The sequence below is a fragment of the Ylistrum balloti genome, unplaced genomic scaffold (genome assembly GCF_031769215.1).
Source record: "Ylistrum balloti isolate Yb309-2 unplaced genomic scaffold, AGI_CSIRO_Ybal_v1 Utg370230, whole genome shotgun sequence".
Taxonomy (NCBI): domain Eukaryota; kingdom Metazoa; phylum Mollusca; class Bivalvia; order Pectinida; family Pectinidae; genus Ylistrum; species Ylistrum balloti.
The window spans coordinates 1,584,453-1,610,554 of NW_026782190.1; the positions used below are offsets into that span (position 1 = coordinate 1,584,453).

At 35.5% G+C, this 26,102-nt stretch overlaps 1 protein-coding gene across 1 annotated transcript in view; it reads right to left on the reverse strand.

Annotated features, from left to right (window-relative positions):
• Window positions 1–24,729, reverse strand: part of LOC132552005 (adipokinetic hormone/corazonin-related peptide receptor variant I-like) — an 89,720-nt gene extending 64,991 nt beyond the window's left edge. The window contains exon 1 of the mRNA XM_060216150.1: window positions 24,118–24,729. Coding sequence (XP_060072133.1) covers window positions 24,118–24,729 — 612 coding nt within the window. The remainder of the gene's footprint in view (window positions 1–24,117) is intronic.
• Between the last annotated feature and the right edge of the window lie 1,373 nt (window positions 24,730–26,102).

The following is a 26,102-nucleotide window of genomic DNA, read 5'->3' on the forward strand; positions in this document are numbered from 1 at the left end:
CCCCAGATCGGGGCTGTTATTTATTTAGGGACTTGTATAGTTCAATAAATGGGGTCTGCTGTGTTTCATTCAAAAAGTCATTATCTACATGTAAAAGTGGGCCAGAAATCGTGGTTTCAATATAACCAGGGTGTTTCGTCCTTGTCATCTTGTCATCGAAGGCGACCAGAACAGATCAGCTGCCTCTTTCCAACACTTAGAAATCTTTATCTTTGTTTCAGTCTGATCTTTCTTTCTGTGTGTGTTTTTTACTCCCAGTGTTCCTCTTGACATCTGTCCTCATATGACTCCGGCTGTGGCACGTTGCTAACTCCGTAAAACAAACCTCTGACAGGTACTTGACAATGGCTTTAGTTAACAGATTTGACAATACATCTAGGCGCTGAGAATGACTCATAAAAGCGGCATGGCGGCTCTACAATAAAACCCAGGGTGGCGATATCATTTAATTGCCTTTTCCTTCGACTATTTTTAATCGATCTTAGAACCTTAACATAGCATTAAAACATTTCCGAATAAAAGGGGATTATATTATATAGTCAGTAAATCAAAATGACATACACAGTCCAGCTTTTTATACACACGTTTGGGGAGTATTTTCTGGGTAGGGGCCAAGCAAAATAATTGCCTTACTTCCTTGATCTCAAACGGTTGGAGCCAAGTAAAACATTGCCATTTCGCCTGTGATCAATCATACCAACCGAATTCGGTGACAACGCGCACAGTCGTTCGGAAGAGAGATGCTTCAGAAGGACAAAGCATAGTATACGGATGCTTTAAATTACGCCTTGAATATTATGTGAAGCATACACTTTGATAGGTCGACATTGAATACAGGTCGGTTGTCCTTGACTGGTCCACTAACATCACCACCAAGTGGGGAAATTGCAAGGCAATCTGAGTCATCGTATAACTTTCAAATTCACTGTAAATCTGTTTTCTGTATTTAGAAACACGTAATTATCTCTCCAATGAAGACAGCAATTGCCTATCAGTAATGTCGATTTCCCCATATCCGTGACGACTAAAAGTCATCAATACTATACTTATCTCCCGTACTCTGAGTCAATGTCAAGGACGATGCCGATTCTATCGGATTCGTTTCGTCTGCTTATTTCTAGACCTCATTGTATTTCCTGTCGATATAGATACCGAGGAGGAAGCAAGAGAAAGTCAGAGTGTTAAAATCCATAAAAGTACAGTGTACCCTTGTAATTATGAATTGAATTGCATCAGACTGCGTTCCGTCCTTCTAGAACTCGCCAGTGATCATAAGGGCTGAAAGATTGAAACCACGGAGGCGAATAAAGAAAACTAAAATTGATCCAAAGAAATGCAAAACGTCAGATGGGGAGATGCACTAGCCCCATATTCAATCAATTTCATATATCTAATAATGCCAACAGAATGTCTGGCAGGTTACGAAAAAATCCGGGGACCAATGTTCGCCATTTGTGAATATATGTAAAATTATACAATATAAATACAAGTCTATAATATTTATCAATAAAATTAAGAATTACAGCATAGCCAAATAAACAGTTAAACTGGTGTGTTTTGTACACATGCGTTATCCTAAATGGCGCAAAAATGAACATGTCTATACATTTGATCAACAGAAAAGGATTTTCGGTTTATAATTCATCTCTTTATATACATATTTCATTGTTCATAAGGTACGACAAATACAATGTATATGCAACGATGGAAAACAAAATCAGAAAAAAACGTTTCACGGTGATGTCGCATTAAGGTTTTACATATTGAGGTCACAAAACCGATACCGTAGATGTTTCATTCATCTCGTCAGTTTAAGACAATTTGCACAAGCCAACTTTGTGTTTAATATGAGCTGCACGTTGCAGTTTAATTTGCTGTTGGCTATACACTATATAATTCTGAATTCAGAGGTGTTTTACATTGCTGATTAACGGCCGATTTACAATGATGATATACTTGGGCCGACTACCGTAATTATCTAGGACAGGACAGTGAAATCCTTATCTACGCAGTACACATCTTAATGAATTCTGGATGCGTTGGGTTTGTCGCCTTACGATAGCAACGATCCCATACTCTTTAACTTTAATCTCAGACTAGCACATGTCAAAATTCGTTGAAGTACGGTAATCTGTAGCACTCACAGTGAGGCCAATCTCCGTTTCAGAATAAACTATGTTCCTGATACAAGTCTTTTTTCCAACGAGGTGTTTCCACTTTTCTGTACAATTTTGTTAGAACTGTACAAAAGGCAAACGTGTGAATCAATCAAACGAGACAATCAAACGAGACATTTACACTTCGTTTCTGTACCAATGTACACAGTTTTTAGTAAACAAACGAGACATTTACACCTCGTTTCTGTACCACTGTAGACAGTTTTTAGTAAACAAACGAGACATTTACTCTTCGTTTCTGTACTACTGTAGACACTTTTTTGTAAACAAACGAGACATTTACACTTCGTTTCTGTACTACTGTAGACACTTTTTTGTAAACAAACGAGACATTTACACCTCGTTTCTATACCAATGTAGACAGTTTTTAGTAAACAAACGAGGAGTTTACACCTCGTTTCTGTACCACTGTAGACAGTTTTTAGTAAACAAACGAGGAGTTTACACCTCGTTTCTGTACCACTATAGACAGTTTTTAGTAAACAAACGAGACATTTACACTTCGTTTCTGTACTACTGTAGACAGTTTTTAGTAAACAAGCGAGACATTTACACCTCGTTTCTGTACCACTGTAGACAGTTTTTAGTAAACAAACGAGACATTTACGCCTCGTTTCTGTACCACTGTAGACAGTTTTTAGTAAACAAGCGAGGCATTTACGCTTCGTTTCTGTATCACTGTAGACACTTTTTAGTAAACAAGCGAGGCATTTACGCTTCGTTTCTGTACCACTGTAGACAGTTTTTAGTACACAAACGAGACATTTTACGCTTCGTTTCTGTACCACTGTAGACACTTTTTAGTAAACAAACGAGACGTTTGCGCTTCGTTTCTGTACCACAGTAGACAGTTTTTTGTAAACAAACGAAGAGTTTACACCTCGTTTCTGTACCACTGTACACACTTTTTAGTAAACAAACGAGGCATTTATACCTCGTTTCTGTACCACTGTAGACACTTTTTAGTAAACAAATGAGGCAACACCTCGTTTCTGTACCAGTGTAGACACTTTTTAGTAAACAAATGAGGCATTTACACCTCGTTTCTGTACCACTGTAGACAGTTTTTAGTAAACAAACGAGACATTTACACCTTGTTTCTTTACCACTGTAGACATTTTTTAGTAAACACACGAGGCATTCACACCTCGTTTTTGTACCACTATAGACAGTTTAACCAATACAAGCGATGCCTACCACTAGAGACTGTTGAAAATTACACACAGAGCATTCGTTTCTGTTACTTTTGAAACTATACAATGTAACAGATCTATAACAGAAAATGTAGCTGCATAACTTACTATTGATTTAAATCAATCAATTAAAATGCCGGTATAGCTTTAAATAAAGTCTTCTTTCTTTATAAAACATTTGTAAAAGAAAATGTCACTAGGGAATGCACTCTTCATACGTTCATTACCTCTTTGGCCATCTAGTGTTATTTTAGCGCCACCTGTCTGTTTCGTGTTTCGCGATAACGTCAATGATGATACAAACAGTTCTAAATCATGGCACGTATTTTAGAAATAAAAATTTCCTCAGTTATGTTACAGAAATAACAAAGCCGTACAAAATTCTTGGCTCCGCACCAGCATTGTTTGATATATAGTTTCCTATATTCATTTGTTTGCTACTTACCTGTAGTATATCAAAACAGTCTGTGAGCTGTCGGTATACGGGATATAAATTCTTCATATGTTTACCCCTATAGAATATACAACTCAACGGAAAAGAGAAAATTGGCTTCTGCTTAAAACGACAAGGTCATTGTGATTCGAAACGTTTCAAATAGCAAAACATTCCCATTTACATGTAAGTTACTAATTACAATTCGACTACGACAAATCGGTATTTTTGTTGATTGCAAATGTATTGAAACTGAACACCAAAATAGTTTTGTTTGTTCATCGAAAAATCGTTCAATATAATTGTTCTGGTAGAACCAACGTTTGTCTGCGTTTGAAAACATGGAGTGAAGGCAAGTAAACTATTAACTTCATTTATCATACAATTGCAAATGAAGTTATTTTAACTTATACTAATCACTCTTGTTGGCCCGGATGTAAGCGCGCGAGGGGTCTTATCGTGGGAGGAAACCGGAGTACACGGGGAAAACCCACATGGTCGGGCAGGTGACCCTTACCTTTTCACTTCCTTATCACGTCCATTCCAGGAGTCGGACCCCGGACCGCTAGGTGATTTAAAATTATACACATAGATAGTCTATCAGTTACTCTCGACCAAACAACCTTTTTCATATCATTAGATAAACTAATATATCTATGAGTTTACTTTAAAGCTAAAAATGCGGAGCTTTCGGAGAAAAACCACTGACCTGCTGCCAGTAACTGATCATGAATGACTCAAAACCGCTAACCATAGGCAATGGGTTAGTAATTAAAACTGGCAGACGCCGTAACCACTTAACCATCGCAGCCTCGCATGTAGTGCACGGGGAAGAATATACTTAAAATCAGAACAACGGAATATGCTTATACTATATTGGCTAAAACCCGGGCAAAATGAACAAGTATACAAATTCGATGTTGTGGACTTTTGTAGAGCAATGGAATCAGATGATTTGTAAAGGGGAAATATACACTGCTAGTCACGAAATGATATGATATGGTCACAAAAAGCCAACAAAACATCTTAAGAAAATGTAATATGATAGGTAATTTACTCATAAGGAATAGCATACCCTGTAGAATAAATAACAGAATACCACGTGTAATGTTAAGAAAAAACAGAAGATGATATTGTTAAATAAGTGATATCAGAATGCAACATACATTAATACGATCGACAGATGTTGTGATGTGAATTTGTTTTTGAGACAACATATCATTACAATAGTTTTTATTTTTTTGCTTGTGCTATGGTATATATGTCAGTTGGAACTTTCAGATTCTTCATATGTTCGACATTGTACTAAATTGGAATATAAAATACAACAGTAAAGAATTTACGACTGGGTTGTCTAATAAATCACATCTTTAATGGCGTTACGCTGACTTTTACGTAAATGATAAGGTCGTGCTATTTGTTGTCGAAAGGCCCTAGAACAAAACTGAAAACAAAACTACTTGCGTGAACACAATCGTTAAGGAGCATTATATATGTTTATGTGTTAACAATGGTACTATCGGCACATATTTGTTCACTCGAGAAGAAAATAGCTAAATGTAACACATTTGTTTACATTGCTCCAAACGTAAAACAACTACAAACATTTAATATGATATCTACCTCTTTGCCCATACTCATATACAGATGTGTAATAACCAGCCTCATTGTACAAAAAGTAATAAATTATTTACTCTAAAACACATTTCGTTGGAGTGCTTTACCTGCTTCTTACAGAAGAAAGCTAAAACTTCTGATGAAAACAGTTGATAAATATATACAAAACTCCAGGATTGTGAAAGCTGCCAATCTGTACCTCAAAAATAGCATGGTCCCTCTGTTAGTTGTAACGATTTGTCATTTACATCTTCGATTTTTTATGATGGTTCCTTTGACGATAACTTTGTCTAGCATATTCTAGTTATCACACGTTTTTCTGTGAAGATAGACTGTTAAGGATCTACCACTGAAACTTCCTCAATATCCACCTGTAAACTACATTAATCTTGCCTGTTAGAAACAACGCGAAAATGTGAAATGGCATAATCAGCCACCACACAAAAGGAATTTCTTGCTATCGTGATGTGTCTCTGACAGTTCCATATCGTGAAATCGCCAGTCGCTTGTGCATTGTCTTCCTTTATTTTCTTTGTTTCGAGGAAGTCAAATTCCAAACAAAATTTGGGGTTTCACTGGATACCCCCCCCCCCCCCCCTGCCTACCAACCCCCTCCACTCCCAAGTAAAACACCGACTCCTAAGAGTAACTAACTAGTATCAGTGAAGTAACTTCTTTCTCAATTGATGTAAATTAAAGTTTATATTCTATATTTGACTTGTTTTGTTTGGACTGGATACTTCTTAAAAATCGCAATGGGTTAAACATGTATGCTGTCGCAAGAGGATGGGTGTTCAGAGAGATGGACAAGGTAGATATTTCAACTTAACGTCATTCCATTATTAAAATGCACTGAAAGTTTGTAAGCTGGATACATCAGTATGCCAAATGAGTCCATTCATCCTTTTCGGAACCTGACTCATAATTTACTTTTACACCAAATCAAAATACAAGTACAAGGTTCAACAGGCAAGAAAGCAATTATTTTGTAGCGAACAGTAAAAGATAAATGGCCTTATCAACAGAATCTTAATTCTAATTCAAAATCACTAACACGAGGACAAAGTATTAACGAAAGCCATTTACCAAATTCAAGGAGAATGAGACCGGGTGTTCCCAAAGGGTTTGATAATGAAGGGCAATCCAAGTAAGACATGTTACGCTCTTCAATGAAAGATTTTTGAAAACACTGAAATTCATTTAAGCGATAAATTGAAATTGGTTTTTTATCCGATGTCTTTTGTCATCTTAATTCATTCCAGTGAATAGTAACTACTCCAATTTAAAAATGGTAAACATTAAAAGGGTCAAATATATTTGACATCAATAAAAACTACAACGAAAATATCGACATGCCAACAAATTCTTATTTCAAACACTGATTCAACAAAGGCAAAAAACGAAGAATGTGGAGATTTAGAATGGAAACCAGTGAAAGGTTCAGACAGGACAGGTTAAGGTTTTCCAGATGGGTAACCGTTTTCTGTTTCATCAACGACACCAACCAGTTCAGTCTAGGCCTATCCAATTAAACACAATGGAGCCACCAGGTATTGTAAGGGACATCTAGCATGTTCAACTTCATATTACACAAGGAAATTTATTTCATCTCCCTGAGCAATTATCGAGACCCTGTGTTGTGTCGTAGTTGTACATATGTATCTGTCAACTGTTGAAACTAGCGATATTGGAAACATGCCATTGAACATCGAATCAGCTTAACATGTACACACCACAGATTGGGAAAGCAGGAAGGTTGTTATCTAGAAATGCAAAGTCACATATTGGCAAATCAAACCCTTTGTGATGCCCTTGTTTCGCTGTAGGAAAAGATTAAGGTACATGTAATATATGATAAAATGTATTTGTTTCTATCTTAGAGGACTGATCTTTATCAATCTATCACGAGTTTATATTTGTAATACAATAGGATACAATAGGATATTGTATGGACGCAGGCATTAAATTGCCTCTATATCCATATCATTGCTAGTATGCAGTATAAAATACATAGTATATAAGGTTATATCTCCGGTGACTGATTTATGATTTATAAATTTTATCTCCCCATTTTTACCAATAATCATCTAAATTAATCTCAAACTCTACTACTGTTTTGGATCTAATAACCGACTCAGGCAGGTCATTCCAAATATCGACGATTCTAAATGTTAAGGAGTGTTTTCGAACATCCATCTTGCAACGTTGCTCTTTTAACTTTTTTGAACTGCCTCTAATTCTTAAGGAGGTATCAATTTGATGTAACCCCTCTGTAATTTCTTCATCGTAGAAGGTGTTGATTATTTTAAAGACATTAATCATGTCTCCTCTTAACCTTCGTTAAATTAACGTTGGAAGTCCTAGTTTTTGAAGTCTGACACAATAAGGTAAATCCTTTAGGCTTGGGACCAGTTTAGTGGCTCGCCTCTGGATCCTTTCGATTGATTCGATATCTTTCATTTTATACGGGTTCCACACACTTGAAGCATATTCTAAATGTGGGCTGACTAACGTTTTGAATAGTTCTTTGAAAGTATGCCCATCGAGGTCGATAAAATATCTTCTTATCAGACCCATTATGCTATTTACCTTGTTAACAAGTTGTTGGATATGAAATGAAAAGATGAGGTCCTTGTCAATAATAATGTCAATATCTTTTTATGCTGTGGTATTTTCCAATAGAATTGGATTGCTTTCTCCTGGCATATAGTAATGTATGGTTTGTTTGACTTTGATGGGTAAAACCTTACGTTAAGGGAGTGGAATTTTAAGAGCCAAGTAGTGGATCATATTTCAAGTTTATTGAGATCATTTTGGACTACTTCTCTATCATCATCGTTTTAATCTGTCAGAAAATTTTCGTATCGTCTGCAAAAAGCAGTGCTTTAGAAATAGTTTGTTCCGGAAGGTCATTTATGTATATTACAAATAATACTGGCCCAAGGACACTTCCTTGAGAGATTCCACTTAAAACCGGATAATTTTCTGATTATTGGCCATTGATTATTACCCCTTGCTTTCGGTCACTCAAAAAAGTTTTTACCCAGTTAACAATCTGGTTATTTAAACCATAACTTGTTAGTTTCCCAACAAGCCTGCAATGTTGCACCTTATCAAAGGCCTTCATAAAATCCATATAAATGATATTTATTTCTCCGCCGTCATCTAGTATTTTTGTCCACTCTTCCATCAGTATTAACAACTGGAGGGTTGTTGATCGCTTTGAGATAAATCCGAACTGCTTATTGCTGAAAAGCTTATTTCTTATCATGTGCTTTACAATAAAGTCACGGACTATTTTCTCCATTGTTTGCCCAATAACGCTTGTAATGCTCAAAGGTCGGCAGTTACCTGGTTCAGTATTCGACCCCTTTTTAAAAATCGCCGTGATGTTGGCCTGTTTCCACGCCGACGAAACGATGCCATTAAAAGACTTACATATCGCCGCATATACTTTCTTTAGAGCTTTTGGGTGCATAAAATTAGGACCTTGGGACTTATTTCCATCTAATACAGATAGAGCGTTGCAACTATTTCTTCTGTACATTGTCGTATTTCAGTTTGTGGTTCAATAGGTCCTTTCATACTCATTATTGGGATATCTCCTGTGGGTTCTTCTGTAAATACACTGCTGCAAACATTTGCTAATACTTCCGCTTTGCCTTTGTTATTGGTAATTCATTTAGAAGGATCTCCATCTATACCTTTTAAATATGAGATTCCGGCTCGTACTTTCCTTTTTGAATTGATGTATTTCCAAAATTGTTTTGGATTTGATTTTGCATTACTAGCAATAAGACGTTCTGTTTCTTTGCGTGCTTTTCTAAGTAAGGTTTTCACTTGGTTCCTCAGTTTAGTATATTCTCTGTATTAAGTTTCCAACCTAGTTTCCATATACCTTTGCCATGCTCTGTTTTTTTTTTTTTTTTTTAATTAATTTTCAAACTAGAGGATTCCTTCAGCGGTATTCTTGAAATAACTTGACAATTTCCGTATTTGATTGGCTTCATTTTTGGAATGAATTTTTCAACATTGGATTGAAATATTTCAGTAAATCGGTTGTACGTAGAATCTCCATCACCAGTCATAATTTCCTGCCAATCTACTTTCATTAGTTCTTCACCCATTTTTTCGTAGTTCCCTCTGTTATAATTTCTGCGTTCATTTACATGATTAATATGTATTTTGTATTTTTTGTATCAAATATTTCTTGTTTGCTTGATTTGTCTTCAGTTCTGTTTCCTTAGTTTAAATGAAACAAAAAAAATGTAAACTAACATGTGCTCGGCAGAAATATGCCAAACGAACAAAAAAAACCGTGTCGTCGTCATCGCAATAATTACACCCTTTAAAGGAACAATTTAGTCATGCTCATTAAATATTTTTTCATGTCGAAACGTCTTTTAGGGAACTGTAGTTCTGTACTACTTATGAACTTAGCCTTTCCTGATATTTGCACTACATACACTTTCCATACGTTTTTTAATTAACTACATGATGTATAAAGAGTTCGTTGTAGGAACAAACAGATTATATGTAAATATAAGGGCACGTTGACCTAACGGGCATGCGCAAACGCAAACCCGTCTCAAGAAGGTCAGCAAAAATGTCATCCATCTCGAAGCGGCAGCGACTAAAACGAGTTACAGAGTCTCACACCAAACGGAGACACAGGAAATGGTTGCGGAAATCCTAGAATTACTGTTGGACAAGGCTATGAGAGATGGAACTCATTATATAAAATGAATTTTGGTAAATCATAACTCCAGGAAAGGGTTTCTATTACGGTACCACCGCTCTGTTCCTCCATCGCGTGGATTTGTTTACAATCACCTTTGTTCCCGCCAGAGGGCGCGTCTTTTCGCGCTATATGACGATTCTTGCTGTATTTGACTAGAGCTTTCCCAAAAATCAATCTGACCACATCAGAAATTGGCTACATAGCAATTAACTATCAAACACTTTTTTGTCGTCTGGATATTTATATTTTTATTCTACTTCAATTTAAAAAACGTTAGTTGACTAAATTGTCCCTTTAATCGTTATCTTCACAACATTTCTATTTTCGGCATTGTTAGCATTGACCATCTTTTTGATAAACTTAACTTGTTGTGCTGGATGTTTAACCACGAAACAAAACCGAAGTTGAATATGACCGGTCTCCTACCATAACTCATAGAAGAATATAGAAAACTTTGAAGAGACAAACACATTGAGCTGTTACTCTTTAATATATGAAATATATATCCTGGTTTAATACAGACTACACCTAATGCGTCGTCGCCAGATCTATAACCCAGAGATTTATGTCTGGTATCACTATTATGTCCTTATCAGTTAAATCCTGTAATTACTTTTGATAAGCTTTAAACCTTTTTCAACAGTATACTTAGGTAAAAAAAATCCCGTTGCATATAATCAGAGGACTTGCCATCAAACGGCCATTGCAAGGAACTAAAATGCTTTATGACACGTACAGTGAGTACGTTGACGTAATCTCCTATAGACACGCCATTGCTCTTCACTGTTACGTCTGGCTCTCAGTGTCGCACGCGATGTAAGCACCGTGCTGAAGCGTAGGATAATTTCTGAGAATATAGACGAACTACAACATACATACACACACACACACACACATATATATATATAAAACATTAAATATTTTTGATAATGAAATATATTTTATAAGGATTTCAGACTGGGCATCTTTAATATTAGTTTTCAAACTATGTAAATATTTAATTTGTCTAACAAATCCGTGAAAATAACTATCGAGTAAAGAGAACGGAATGAGAAAAATCAACATTACGTTATTCTGTATTAATTATTGTTTTTGCGGAACTTTCCATGAACAGGTAGTCGACTAAGAAATGACTGTGTAACATTGCTGCGGAAAACAAATGATGGTATCGTTTGATTTACCTGATATCTTGCCAATATACTTTTGTATTATAATCACATAATGACGTTAAAATAAAAGAGCCGGAACAAGGCATTATTCTACAGCTAGTGTTTGGGTATTTCTGGATATCGCATATACATACATATAAAACATGTAATACGTCACTACTGCACTGGGATTCTAGGTTACAAAGTCTTCACTGACAAATCAGGAAAAGCTGATACAATGCCTTAAATAATGTGTCTGACGATGACAACGAAAACTTGTTAACATGGATTGGTACCTGTATCATATCTGTTTCTCGGTACCGGGGCTTGGAGTACTCGCCGTGCTAGCCACTGACGTATGCGACGGCCCCTTTGGAACATTCAACACGGTAATTTAGTGTGAAACTATGTATTTTTCGAACATTTTAATAAAAAAACTGAGTTTATATACAATTCTACTGCGTTTCTCCCCTTTTCGTCATGCGCATTAGTCGTTTCAGGGCTAACTTGAACTATGACCGTCGACTGAAACAAACCCCAAATCAGGTTATAATATTTTTATGAACTCAGAAAAGAAACTATATTAACTTTGGTGAAATTTTTGATTTCGTAAAATCGAAAGATACGAGTTCCTTGTTTTTGATTTTTCGTAACTTATCTCAAATGTCACGAATCAAGTGTGTGAGCACGTGCTTTTCCGCGAAACATCCAAGATTGATAGCGACGTTTGCAGTCGTATGAGACAACAGCCAACAGCAAAGCAAAGCTAATTGGTCTCGGTAAAAAAACAGCACATGAGGCGAACATAGTCTTCTTAGTTATATTATACATTATTTCACGTCCATGTCATTCTCGATGGATTTCACCAATGTGTAAGTAAATATCGGTGAAGTTTTTCACGTCCATGTCATTCTCGATGGATTTCACCAATGTGTAAGTAAATATCGGTGAAGTTTTTCACGTCCATGTCATTCTCGATGGATTTCACCAATGTGTAAGTAAATATTGGTGAAGTTTTTCACGTCCATGTCATTCTCGATGGATTTCACCAATGTGTAAGTAAATATACTGCCATCAAACCGAGCTACATTACACTATCAATATCTTCTATTTTATATTCAAGTCATCATGATTTTGTATCATCACAAAATACGATCGAACCGGCTACATTATCGAACTTAACTGCCTATTATTATTTCGTTCTTGGTATAATTGTTTGACCATTATTTCCTACACTATCTTAGGATACAAACTATCCTCAACGCTTTTTATTGATGTATCTATTATCCCTTATGATGTCATTTAGGTTTTCTGATGATCAACAATTTGACCATTAAAAAATTCAATACATCTTTCTATTACCTATTTATTGATTGAGCAAAACTTCACAGGAAGCCGTTCAACAATGTAATTAAGTTTCTTTTTTCATCTTTATAATTGACAAACGTTAAATGACAAGTAAAGGGTAAGTGTCTGTAGATCCAATAGGATATAGACAGTTAACTGCTTTAAACAGAGGTAGTTCAAAGACTAGTCCATAATAGCACACGATTAGCTGCAGATATTAACTATTGATGGGCATACGGATCCATCCTACCTCTCTGTAAAACGCGTATGTGAATATTGGTTGGTTGTGAAATACACAATCTTGTTTCAACTCCATAACAATATCAATTATCCAAATAATGCTTGGTAATTCATAGTTTTACATTGGAGGATGGCAAATAAATTAATTGTTCCTAGTAGGAATGCATACAGCTAAGATCTTAGTATCACCTCCTGTTATCACGCTATCTCAGGGAAATCTTATGCTGGTATGTTATCTAAGGTATGACCATTCCAAGCGTTTGTTGTATATGTGAATCGTGTAAACAAACCGTTGTTTTGTAAGTTCGAGATAAGAGAGGGTGTGTCCTTGACAGATCAAGAGCTGCAAGTTCTCAACTATTGATATTGAGTAAAGAGTGTATTAAATTTGCCCGTAGCTGCCAAAAGATTTTTTTTTTATGTAGCTAAATTGTTCTTGGTCTCTTTATGATCCGTTATAGTTGGTTTAGTTAACTCAACTGTCGCACAATTTTAAATTATCACTAACAATGATAACTGAAATACCTTACAAAGATAATATTTTGTAAGCTTGCCAGCACAATAAGGAGACACACCTGTATCTAGTGGAAAGTTAACTCAATCAAATTTTAATGTCAAAACACATTAAAAAAAGGTAAAGCTTTTACAGATATGTTCTAGCATTTAAAAAGTAATTATATCTAAACTGCCACTCATAACTTCAATACTTCAAAAGATGATGTGACGTATAAAAATAATCAGTCTCCAAAATGAATCCCACAAACATCATAGAACATGACTGATTTCTCCTGAAATGGAGCATTTAGTCAAATTATACCATTATAATGTCCATTTTCTCGTTCAATCCAGAACCATGTTACATGTTTGCTACTGCTTAACATCCTCATTAAGATAGATGCCAAACTTTTATATCGCCTCTACACTGTAAAATACCCTGCCGAAAGCGCTGGGTAGGATACACACCTTGTCACATTATATTGAAAATGAATTAGGTGTAATACGTGCAACGACAATGATGAGCCTTGGCAAGAAAATACCATTTTCAAAGGACTCGGACAAAGTATGACAATTTCAACATAGAAAAATAATGAATTAATCCACATCAAACAATAAAGAAGTACATTTTTTTCGTTCTTCCGGGACGATTTTTTGAACCGAAGTGGTGAAATCAAGGAGGCAACAGTGGGAAAGCGAAACCTAGACAACGAAAAAGTCCTATAGCATCTCCTCTCTTGAGGGCTTTCTGATTATATTACACGTTAATCATTTATAAGGATTACTGTATCACTGTATTTAAACGTCACCGTGTATATATTAGGGTCCTCTGAGGCATGGTACAATGGTCTGGCCTTCATTAATCATTAATGAAAATCCCATGGATATCACTCGCAAGGAGTATGGCGAACGTAGTGACTGATTTTATATGTACACATAGGAAGAAGAAGAAAAAAGAAAAAAAAAAGTATAAAATCAGTCATAAAGTTGCGGCACGGAAGTGGAAAGTCCCAGAAAAGCTTTGTGCTAATGACGGACATCGTGAAAATAACCTTACGAATGACAAGTCATTCGGAACACCTACCCCTCAACAGGCTTCGTATTTTACACCTTTAAAATGGATTGTAAATAGGACTACTAGACAGTATAATGCTCCACACGACACAATACATATTAATGCGTATCAGTTCTACGGACTGAAAATGCCTCCGATCAACAAACATTTGTTGTTTGTCTCCTATTCCACATAAGCGTCGTTATCTTGATACGTGATAAATACGCTAATCTTGATCGCGAGACAGGAAGCAGATGGCGTTTTAACATGATTTCCAGACTAGAACGTGATTTTCTTTAATTTGCGTATTAAACAGTAATTTGTTTGAAGGTGATAAATCAATATGTTTTAATAAATTCGTGAAAGTAGGGAAAGAAAGAGTAGTGACAATCGATATCAGATTTATGCGTTGAGAGTTTTTCGCATGACCGTTTATATTATGTTATATTATACTTTCAAACGCACATTTTGCCAATCTGGCACCGGAAGAAGCAGATGAGTTGAGATAGCAAACCTTTTACAATCTCCACGTGTCGTCAGACCGTCTAATTTAGTCAAGAAATAATCATATCAGTTGTTATTTAGTCGCTTTGGTTATTATCATAAAAACATGAATATAGATACTTATTTGAATAAATCATGGCTTCTGTTAATTGTTTTCGTAGTGTGTCTACTTAAACCAGTTTTGTAATATCGTCTGTGTTGAATGACCTTTGGAGCTTCCAGAAGTCAAGAGAGGTAAAAATAAACCAAGCCTGATGGCACCAATTAATCCCTCCTGTTTGGGAGCTAGGACCTCAGACATAAAAAAGTAGGGATGAAGAGGTCGCGGCATACTGTCGTATTAAGTGTATTGATTAACAAACATGGTGCGTTATATATACACATTCTGTCTATATAAGGAATATTTGGAGTACACAACAACAACTATAGAAAACGGAAAGAGGATTAGATACAGAGATGTTCATGGAAGGTAATATAATACATGTTATCACGCGTGTGATTGTTCTTCTAACTGTACATAAAAATAACTCTGCGAGAAAAAAAATGTTTTGTTTATTCACATCAAACGTATCATGTATCCGTTTAACGTTATTTAATAAAGTCTATATTTAATATAAGGCGATTTCTTACCTTCAATGTTACCATTTGAGATCTGATCTCATTCTACTATCGTCATCGATGACTGATACAGAACACTACATGATGAACAAGCAAAACGTACAGAAGACAGACTTGAGGCTTGAAGCTTGTAAGAAGCATATATCTATATGTTCTGGAAACATCTATAATACGACATATTATCTGCGTTTCGCCTTGATACGTTTTCTCCTGAGCCCTGTTCACTCTTACTTATCTTGTTTTTTAGTGCGTTGTTTACAAAAACAAAAAAATACCGCTCTAACCTCACAGCCTCTTCACCCTCTCCAGTAAAGGAACGTCAGTACATGTGCCAGAATGTATACTCAGATAGAGTATACAACAAGAGAATACCAACATGTCACCAATCACAATCCAAACCTCGATAACACTAGACAAAATATCAACATGTCACCAATCATAATCCAAACTTGGATAACACTAGACAAAATACCAACATGTCACCATTCATAATCCAAACCTCGATAACACTAGACAAAATATCAACATATCACCAATCACAATCCAAACCTCGATAACACTAGACAAAATATCAACATGTCACCAATCATAATCCAAACTTCTATAACACTAGACAAAATATCAACATGTCACCATTCATATTCCAAACTTCGATAACACTAGACAAAATATCAACAAAACAAGGATTGACACAAAGTGTCGTGGAGAGGAACAAAGAGATTAAGACCAGGTGCTTCTGCTTCATCGCCAACACCCGCCATTGGTCAATTCAAGTAAGTAATGTCAAATTTTCAAATGAGGACAAGGTATATAACAAGGGAGTTAATCAACAAACTGACGAATATCCTGGGAATCTTGGCGCCTAATTTGTTTGATCTTTATATCACCTTCTCTCCTCTGTTTTTGCCATTAACTATCAATACTTATGTTGTCAAATCCAAAACAGTGTCCCATCTTCCAATCGGTCCCAGAATCAAACTTTCACAAGTAGGGACAAAATATACAAATAATGCTTAAGATTCTTCAAGCACTTCATAACAATCGGATAATAAATTCTTATTGTGCAATATGGCGGCTTGTCAGTCATAATTTTTTCAGATCAGTCCCAAAATCGACAAAGCATAACAAAGAACTAACAGGGACCCACACTTTCCCAGAAATAATGATAGCGACCTTTTATTGCCAAGATGGTCGACTGTCTGCAGTTCTGTTTTCTTAAGCTGTCCTAAAATCAAAAGGTCACAATTAAGAACAATGGGAATCCTACATTTGAAATATGAGAAAGATTTATCTATTTCTTCTCAAAAAATAATAACGATAGAAATAATTGTTTCCGAAATGATAGACAGACAGATCACAGGGGTACCATCAGTCAAACATACAGTTGTTATTCGATTTTTTTCACGAAAGACAAATCACAGATTCAATTGATGACGAATCTAAATTAAAGATATATCGTATCACATGACAAATGACGAAAGTCGAACTGACGACCAGAAGCGACGTAACAGAATACAACGCTCTGTATTGCCTAAATCACTAATTCTATTATCCTTCCTTACAAATATGATTATGTTTGACCATCAAGATATGAAACATGATTTACGGATGTACTCCTTTGAGGAATCACGAAGGGTTTTTTTAAAGAAAGATTAGATTCTAGAAAGTGCTGGACTTTTTTCCGGTAAGGGTGTCAAAATATTAGAAAAGTGCATTACTCTTATTTTTTTTCCTAAATAACAGACATTTGTTACTTTCGCCTGACAACAAATTGATTTTCATCTTTCATGAAAAGGTATGGTATGATACTTAGACAGAACGGACAAATGATATGAAAGTGCGTAATTGCGATTTAATTTAACAAGCTCAAATCGGCATAGCAACCAAGAAAGAACTATTTTAAGAAATTACTTGAATCCTTAACTTGATCGTCTTCTAGTGTTTTTTTTTTTTTTTTTTTTTTTTTTTAATTTATGCGTGGAAGTTTTCTAGAAAATTTATCATTATAAAAAGGGATTCACTGCGCTACATTTTTTTGTAATTTTCACCCTAATAAAAATCTAATTGAATTTAAAAATCACGAAAAAAGCAAACCTATATGATTTTGGGTTCTAAACATCGCGGGAAGTGGTCCGTCAGGTTGGATTTCAGGTATTAAATGTGATTTGTGATAATAATTCCTGCAAAATTTAGGTGAAAGTTGAGATATACCAAATACTTCCTTAGATATACTCAATACCTTGGTCTTGGCAACGAGAAGACAATGAAATTGTTGCCGCAATTAACCGAATCAAGTCGTCGGAAATGCAGAACACAAGCAAAATGCCATATGTAAAGCGCCTTATGTAGTACAAATTAAGAAAACAAGCGATAATATGAAACACAAAAGTCCAAGATGTCACGTTGGATTGTTTATACCGAATTATGTCCTACTTCCGGTCAAACATAAGAAGGGTACATCCTTAATTGAGACGTATTTTGAATAGCTTTCGCATAACACTACTTAGCCGACCGCGGCTGTTTTTGCCTTTGAAGTAAAACATTATCACAAATGAGATGTGTAATGGGCTTCTCTCTCCTGAATTAGACAATCAAAGTCCTTAGTTTGCAGCATTTACTTAATATTCTTTCTCCGATTTGATTGGGAACAGACTGGCTAGGCCGATATGTGTTTGTTGATCTAAGCACGATAACACCTGTTAAACTGTATCAGTAATGGTAGGTTTCCATCCTATTTACATTTATTGTATAGTGTGAAGTGTAAAGATAAAGATGTCCGTGTATTAATTATATCAAAGGTTTATATTTTGAGTTTTTAATGGCGCATCTGCTTCAGTTTTTTTTCACACTTTAAAGTCATAACGGCATTTTGATGTCTAGTGGGCGTTAAACATAGACACACATTTCAAACACCTTTAACAGATGCTGCCAACATCCCACATATTACCGTGAGTGAAGTAGCAGTACGTCTTCTTATTGTTTGTTAGTTTGTTATGTAACTCTATATTTGAATTAAAAAATAAACGTTCCTAACAGACACATACGTGTCCCAAGAATGATAAATTGGTTCATCTGCTGAAAGGCTGTCAGAAGCATTTAAAATCGATATTTCTGTGTTCGATTAGCGTTATCTTTGCATATCGTATCGATATAATACACTGTAAAATAACGCCTCTATGGACACCATCACCGCACGACCTGACGTACAGTTGCGAAGAAAATTATTACCACACATTGTATTTTGAGACTGAAGAGAGCCCAATGTAACACAGGAATAATATTGTGCGTTAGGTTAACAATGTTTACTCGACTATGCAACATATGATGGGTAATATGACTCTGGTTACATCGTACGATCTAGAAACAGAGGCGATGATAGCAATGTGTGTCACCTCTTATTGAAGTTTTATTACTAGTTCTATAAGATATATTTTGCTGTTTGACATTGAATATCACAATGATAGAAACGTGATTCAGTATTTTTCTATTGTAAAAAAATATAGTCTACATATAACATTTATTGAATATACTTGATATCCAATGTGAATCATCTTCACACAATATGTCAGCCTGTTGAGAAAAGTTATTATTAGCTTGTTGAGATTCGTTTGAAATTTCGCAACCATTTAATAATATAACGTCCATATTTTGTCATTTATCTGTCATACAATTACCTTTCTCGTTTCAATCACAACAAGGTAAAACTCATATGAGAATAAACAACAACGACATTCCAACATGATTTTATTTAAATTTCAAATACAATTTTAGTTAAAGTAACGAACTGACAACACAGGATTTTCACGGTCAGGTTACAAGGAGAATACAACCAGGTGTTCCGAAAGTGAAGGCTTCTAGCTATAAAACATGTTTGACTCGCCCTAGTGACATGTTAGGCAAAGCTTACTAGTAGTTGGCAACTCTTGTATCCATTTAAAAAACAATAATATTATTAGTCCAGTTACCCGTAGTTCGTGCTTCGCAATACCCCGTAGGTTATACATAACTGTATGTATGCAATGTATAATATTGTTAACTAACCTATGTTTCAAACTTCAAATGCATAGAATATCTGCCATTCTATTAAGTTTAAAATTTCGCCACTCTCCTTATAAGGATCAACATTTTAGACGCATCTCTAACGGCAGCTACAACAACATAATCAAAAAACTTCAGCTTCCTCTTTTTGTGCTCGTCCCTGAAGCACCAGAGTTTACCCTCTTCAATGATACTAATCATCCTCCCTATGGTATCTGTTTATATCTTACTGGACCAAAATCTATCCGAGGGTTCAGAAGGAGTCAGTGTTCAGATAACATTTAAAAGACTAGTGGTGACAGATCACATTGACCCTTTGTGTTAAGTTATTTTGTAAAAACAAATTAGTCCGCCTTTAACCACAGAAACTCGATACAATTACCTCGTCACAACACCAACCATTAAAGCTTTTAAAGCATTCAGTCATTTACAAACTAAATTCATAAGATAAAAAATAGTAACAGGCTTGTCCGATGCATGGCGGGGCGACAGTGAAGAGTCTGGCGAATTTTTTATCCTGGATAAATAGGTAACTTCCTTTTGTCTAGTTTTATTAGATTATGGTATATCGTGTCACATGATATTAGTTTAGTTTGAATTTGTTTCATTTTAACCCGAATCCTTCCGAGCTGAAAGTCAATTAGAGATTGGCAAGCAGCAAATAATGGTAAATTGTCTATTATATAAAGACAAATCTCACAAGTTTCTTCGGTTCGGCTTCAACATAAAAACGGTATAGTGTGGGCAGGTTTGTATACATATTTAGAATGCATCACATCAGCATCTCTTTCGTCCGTCTTCCCATATAAGATCAATTAAAGTTATCTTTAATTCTGTAGAGCGCTGTTCTGTCTGTTGTTCACCACTCCTATGTTATTCAATACACCACGCGTTACATTATTACAACTGGTGTGCCCGTTGTAAGTATAATGTGACAGGGTGCGGTATACAATTTGATATTGGATTGGTACTATCATCAGCCTCTTAAAACACACCAGCTTATCCAAAATGCATAGAGAAATTGAGAATATATAACCATAGATTTTATTAGGACGTTAAGCAATACAAAATCGATCTACAAAAACACTTTGCCAATTCTAGAAGATTGCAATTGCAAGTATATGTGTAGAATACCTTAACTTATCTAGTTAAGAATATATTTGAATCAATTTATTTATCTAGAATGTATATTTGTATTGGAAAAACTATTACATGATAAAGTACATCATATAAGGTATGGGAATTTAACCAAGATACGGTTAAAATAAGTCCTTCATGCAATTTAATTGCTGTTATTCGTTCAAAGTGCTTTACCTGGTTCAGATATATCAAACTAAATAAGTCTGTTAATGCGGTTTTTGATATCTGATTAAGAAACAGATATCCCTGCAGTAACTACAAACGTATTTTCTCTACATGCGTTAAACTTTTATTTAAAAACTTATATCTCTGCCGCAATTATTTTCTTAATATTGAAATAGCCAAGCAAAACCTACAAAAAGTCCGATCATAGCTCTGCCCACTATCCGACTACCTTTGTCGGATATTTCTGTGGAGAATTACAGACTATAGAAATTGCAGCAAAGGGGCTTAGTCTGCAAAGTTCATTTTTTCAGACAAAGATTGGGAGAAAGGGCATTGATTTAACGATATAAAGATATAAGATACAATTTAGGTTTTTAAATTCATACATAATGTATCTTTTTCTGATTCTCTACTAGCTTGTCAAGGAAATGTCAGCAACATTTAAGGCAGGCTGCCACGGATATGCTCGTCAAATTGTAGTTTTATTAAACGTGTTCACTTACAAATCAAATCACAGGCATGGAAAATCTAAAGGGTTTCTTTAGCTCAAAAAAGTTGCACTTGCGATGTTCTCAACAAAAATTGATTTGTAAATTGTGAAGATAAACAACTCAATTTACTTAGAATTAGAGAAATGTCTGTTTACCTTTCGCAATGAGAAGAACCTTGCAGTTTTCGTTTATTAATTACTGTAATTACTTCTGAAAGTACTGTCTGTGTTCTTGTGAAGTAACGTTAACTAGACACAGATAGATTAAGATTATAGGAAGTTCCATGGCCGACATAATGTCTGTTGGTTTCGCTGTTATGAACATTAATATTTGTGGAGTATTTGGTCTATATTTTGATTGACCTAGATTTACAAGATAGGCGTTCTCGATGAATCCTCTAGAAAAATATTTTCATATTTGCCGTGAATTGTTTCAATAGTAACTTTATAGATTCTGTTTTTACCCTTTTTTCGTCTATTTTGATTTAAAATCATAATTCTTTTAAGTTCATATGAACGATAACTTTTCTTAGCAGAGGATTGAATTCTTCGGAAAAATGGTAAATAAATAATGTCTTTTTCACCCACGTTACTGATACATGCGATACATATTGATGATACATATCAAACAAACAAAACCGTACCATTACCAAATCTAACTATATATTATAACCCTCCGGTAGTTTACTGTAATCTGTATACATTACGATTACGTTAACAGATGTTTATCAGATCACATTTTAGCAACACAACCACAACAGGCTCTTCTACGTCAGCCGCTTCCCACTACAAAATCAACAGGGTCATTTTTTACTTAACTGTATGATAACAGTGATGATTTCAATTTTCCTGTTGTAATGTTTCCAATTCTGGAAACAACATTCGTGTATCAACAACATAGCATGTTTACATGTCGCAGTTGATTCGATATTCGAGGACTTGATCTCAATATCATGATTTTCATGCAAGATCTCGGTAACTGATTGATGAAATCGCAACAACGTTTTTTTCGACAGAACAGATTAATGATACTGATAGGGCAGTTTCACGATAGTTTTAATGATTTCGTTGAGGAATTATTTGTATGCACGAGAGTATACCAGTTGGTTTCGTTGTTGTTTGATATGTTCTTATTTGACAACGTGACAATGATTACATTGTGGATGTTGTCAAAGAAGTAGAATACGCTTACTCTTCCGGAACGCTTGGTCTTCATCCCGTTGTATTTTTAGAAGTATCAATATCAATCTTCTTTTGTTCATATTTGCACTTGTTTGATTGTATTTGAGTTCTGATTGGGATTCTGTAGTCATGTTGGTATTGCCTTGCTTTTTGCCGATTATTATAATGCAGTTGTTTTTGATGAGGCGTCGAAAACGTCAAAGCAGCCTCTCGAATCTACATACGAGTTCTGTTTTTCGAGATTTATTATCAAACGATTTACTTCATCAACAGAAGAATATATAAATTGTTTGTGATAAAACATTATTCGTGTGAAGAGATGGGGGTAATTTTTTGTAAATGTCTAATTTTGTTTTATCTTAATGATAATATATATATAACGGATAAAATTTAGTCGACACAACGAATCTGACATACAAGAGCTTGTGATAGATTCATATATGAAGGATCAAATGTGAAAAACTACAGCAAAATGAAATGGAAAATAAATATGAACATCCATATAAGATAATGTTGCTCATACATATCTTCATTATATATAGCACGCCAATCAAAAAGTTCATTGAAATTCCACTGATAGCTTTGGACGTACAGGAGTATGTTTGTTTTTGCTTTATCATGTACCATAACTAAATATCGAATCACTTAATGAAATTGAATCAGGCAGAAACAAGTAATTAGTTTACGGCCGTACTTGTACATGATCAAAGCTTGATCGAATTGGAGGCGCCTGGGCTCTCTGGTTATTTTTGTGAACACTTACGAAGAAGGCATATTTAAGTTCGTAAGAAGGAAACAAGAGTTAGGCCTGTTATCCCCTTTTATCTATCACTTGAAATATACAGCTCTAATCTAGTTACAATCCCTTGGTCGGTCTCGGTACATAGCCATATCTCTATCTCAAATTACTTACCTAACGGTGGTAAAGCATCAAGAAAAGAGGTTTATCATCTCATATGAATCGTTTCCACTTGATTCAATTTCAAAACCACAAACTGCCAGTAGGATGGTTCATTACGCTAATGTTTGATTTCTTATTTCCACATCTAATGTTGGTGTTGCAGACAAGATAATATGAACACGTGAGGTGAATTATCTTTGGTTTTTACATATTACAGTAATATCGTGATTATATATTCGTAGACACCTCCTGGCATAACAAGATTATTAATCATTGCCATGATAGAAATCCCGGCCACAAACACTATTACCCCCCCCCCTTCCCCCGCCCGTCTTAATCTCCCGACATGTTTTGTATCTTAATTGCTGATTAAGATAAAGTTTATAAATTGCAGACTACTTTTAAGCTGTATAATAATATCTTGAATATAACTTTATGTTTCAAATATTGTTCGTGTCTATTTGTTTGAAATATAAGATTCAACATTAGTACATCTTTTGCTAATCCTCCCAAAACATATTAACTCATAAGCATGTATTATTTCGGTCTGCAACAGAAGTTTATGGAGCACCAATGTTTAAGACGAGTGGTAAAGGGGACGTTGACATGATATATGTGGGAGTTTGTATCTTACCTGAGGAATGCTTGCAACAAGGCTAAAACTCCACGCTAACGTCAACATTATTTTCCCTCGTTTATCGGCGTCATTTAAACTCAAAGGATGCAAAATAGCAAAATAACGGTCCAGACTAATAGTTACAAGTATAAAGGAGGACAGATAAAGCCCGAATGCACGAAAAAACATGAGAATCCTACAGGTTAAGTCTCCAGCAGTCCATGCCACGGTGATGTGCCAGGAAATCTCCATAGGTAACATGATGAAGGTGACAATGAGATCAGCTATGGACAGGTGTAAGATGAAAAGGTTTACTCTAGATTTCACATGCCTGTTTCTAAATAAAGTGATAAATACTGTGAGATTGCCACATGCTGCTACCACGAACAGACAGGTATATGCAGCAACCGCTACCACACTGTTCTCATTGAAAGTCATATCTTGAGGGAGCCCTGCCACTTGCACCACTTTACAGAGTGTCGTGTTTTCAGGGTACTCCGTCACATTATCCGACCCCACGGGTACACAACCGACAGGAGTGGTAACTTGAAACATCATCTCTGGAAACTCCTGAAATGTATCTGAACTTTTGTTATGGAATGTTGAAAAAATGCTATCTTGATAGTCCATCGTTACGTATCGTGTAAATCCGTTTCAAATCACATCTTATTGGTAATATGTTTCAGAACTTTAATATGTTATCTCAAATCACAAAAATGTACTTGATACAAATTGATATTTAGATAGTACCGGACGACTTTATACCATCCCATTAAAGGCATCACTGCGAAGTTGGGCATTCAATTACGTTAATCATAGTGGATACGATTCAAATTAATCTGTTTTCCTCTGTGATAAGTTAAGAAGCCTCACCGTCATTTACATTTTATCCTGTCTGAATCACTAATGAAACTGTCAGCTGAAACAGTTCCAAATAAAAAAACACTCGTCTTCGATCCGACGGCATGCGCACTAGGTACGTTGTTAATACACTTGCTATGAATGGCTCTTCGGTGTAGTAAGTATCGGAGAGTCTGGTATTAGCGCTCTCTACTGCTCGCCGTGTCAGCTGCTGTATCAGTCAGGAGCCTGATCGATGATGATCTCAACCATTTCGTCGTACTCACCACTCATAGTTTTCTTTACCACCAACAAAACAAATCATCGTTTTTCGCCTACCTCGGGACAGTTTCACGTCCACATTCGTAATACTATCATATTGCTGTTATTGATATATATATATGATTCTGGCAGACAACTATTACTGCACTCAAGACATTATCTTTTGTATCAGTGAATCTCCCTTAATCTGACCACCCATCTGTTGTATAGTAATCTCGCCAGTGTGATTGAAGATGTCCTTATACAATTACCAAATGGTTTTCTATGCAATAGACTTGTACGCAAACACCAAACCTAGGTACATCCATTGTTGGGTGTCAAATTCGTTCATGTCGCGCACAATCTACTTTTACTAATTGTGCACAAGATTGGCGTTCTGTCTGATGTCATTACCTGACGATATAGCTAGTCAGAATTCATTGAACCCGCACGCAACGTATTTTATACCTTATTTCACGCGTTGGAGCCTTGTATCATTATCGTTGCCTAGAGGGGTAACCTCTAACAAAATTCGTTAGGGCCAATGACGAACGAATGTAAACAGAATTAAAGAGACGGAAATGTTCACGTACATAGCTGGGACATCTATAAGTTTTTTACGATGGCTCTGAGATTTAAATTCTCTTTGCATCATTATAGGATGAGCTCGTGTTTGGACCAGGTCAGCAAAACAGTACCGAATTTTTGGGATGTCTTTTACTTGGGTTAACAAATTTCATCAGCAATTTGTCTGAAACCGGTGAAACGTTTCATAGCCATGCTGCCGTTATTCTCAGCCCTTCCTATTGTACTTCCTTACACAGCTGTATCCCTCAGCTACCCAACAAGGACAGTTATTAATTGTACCTTAAAATCAATATTACTCTGTGATAGACACTCAA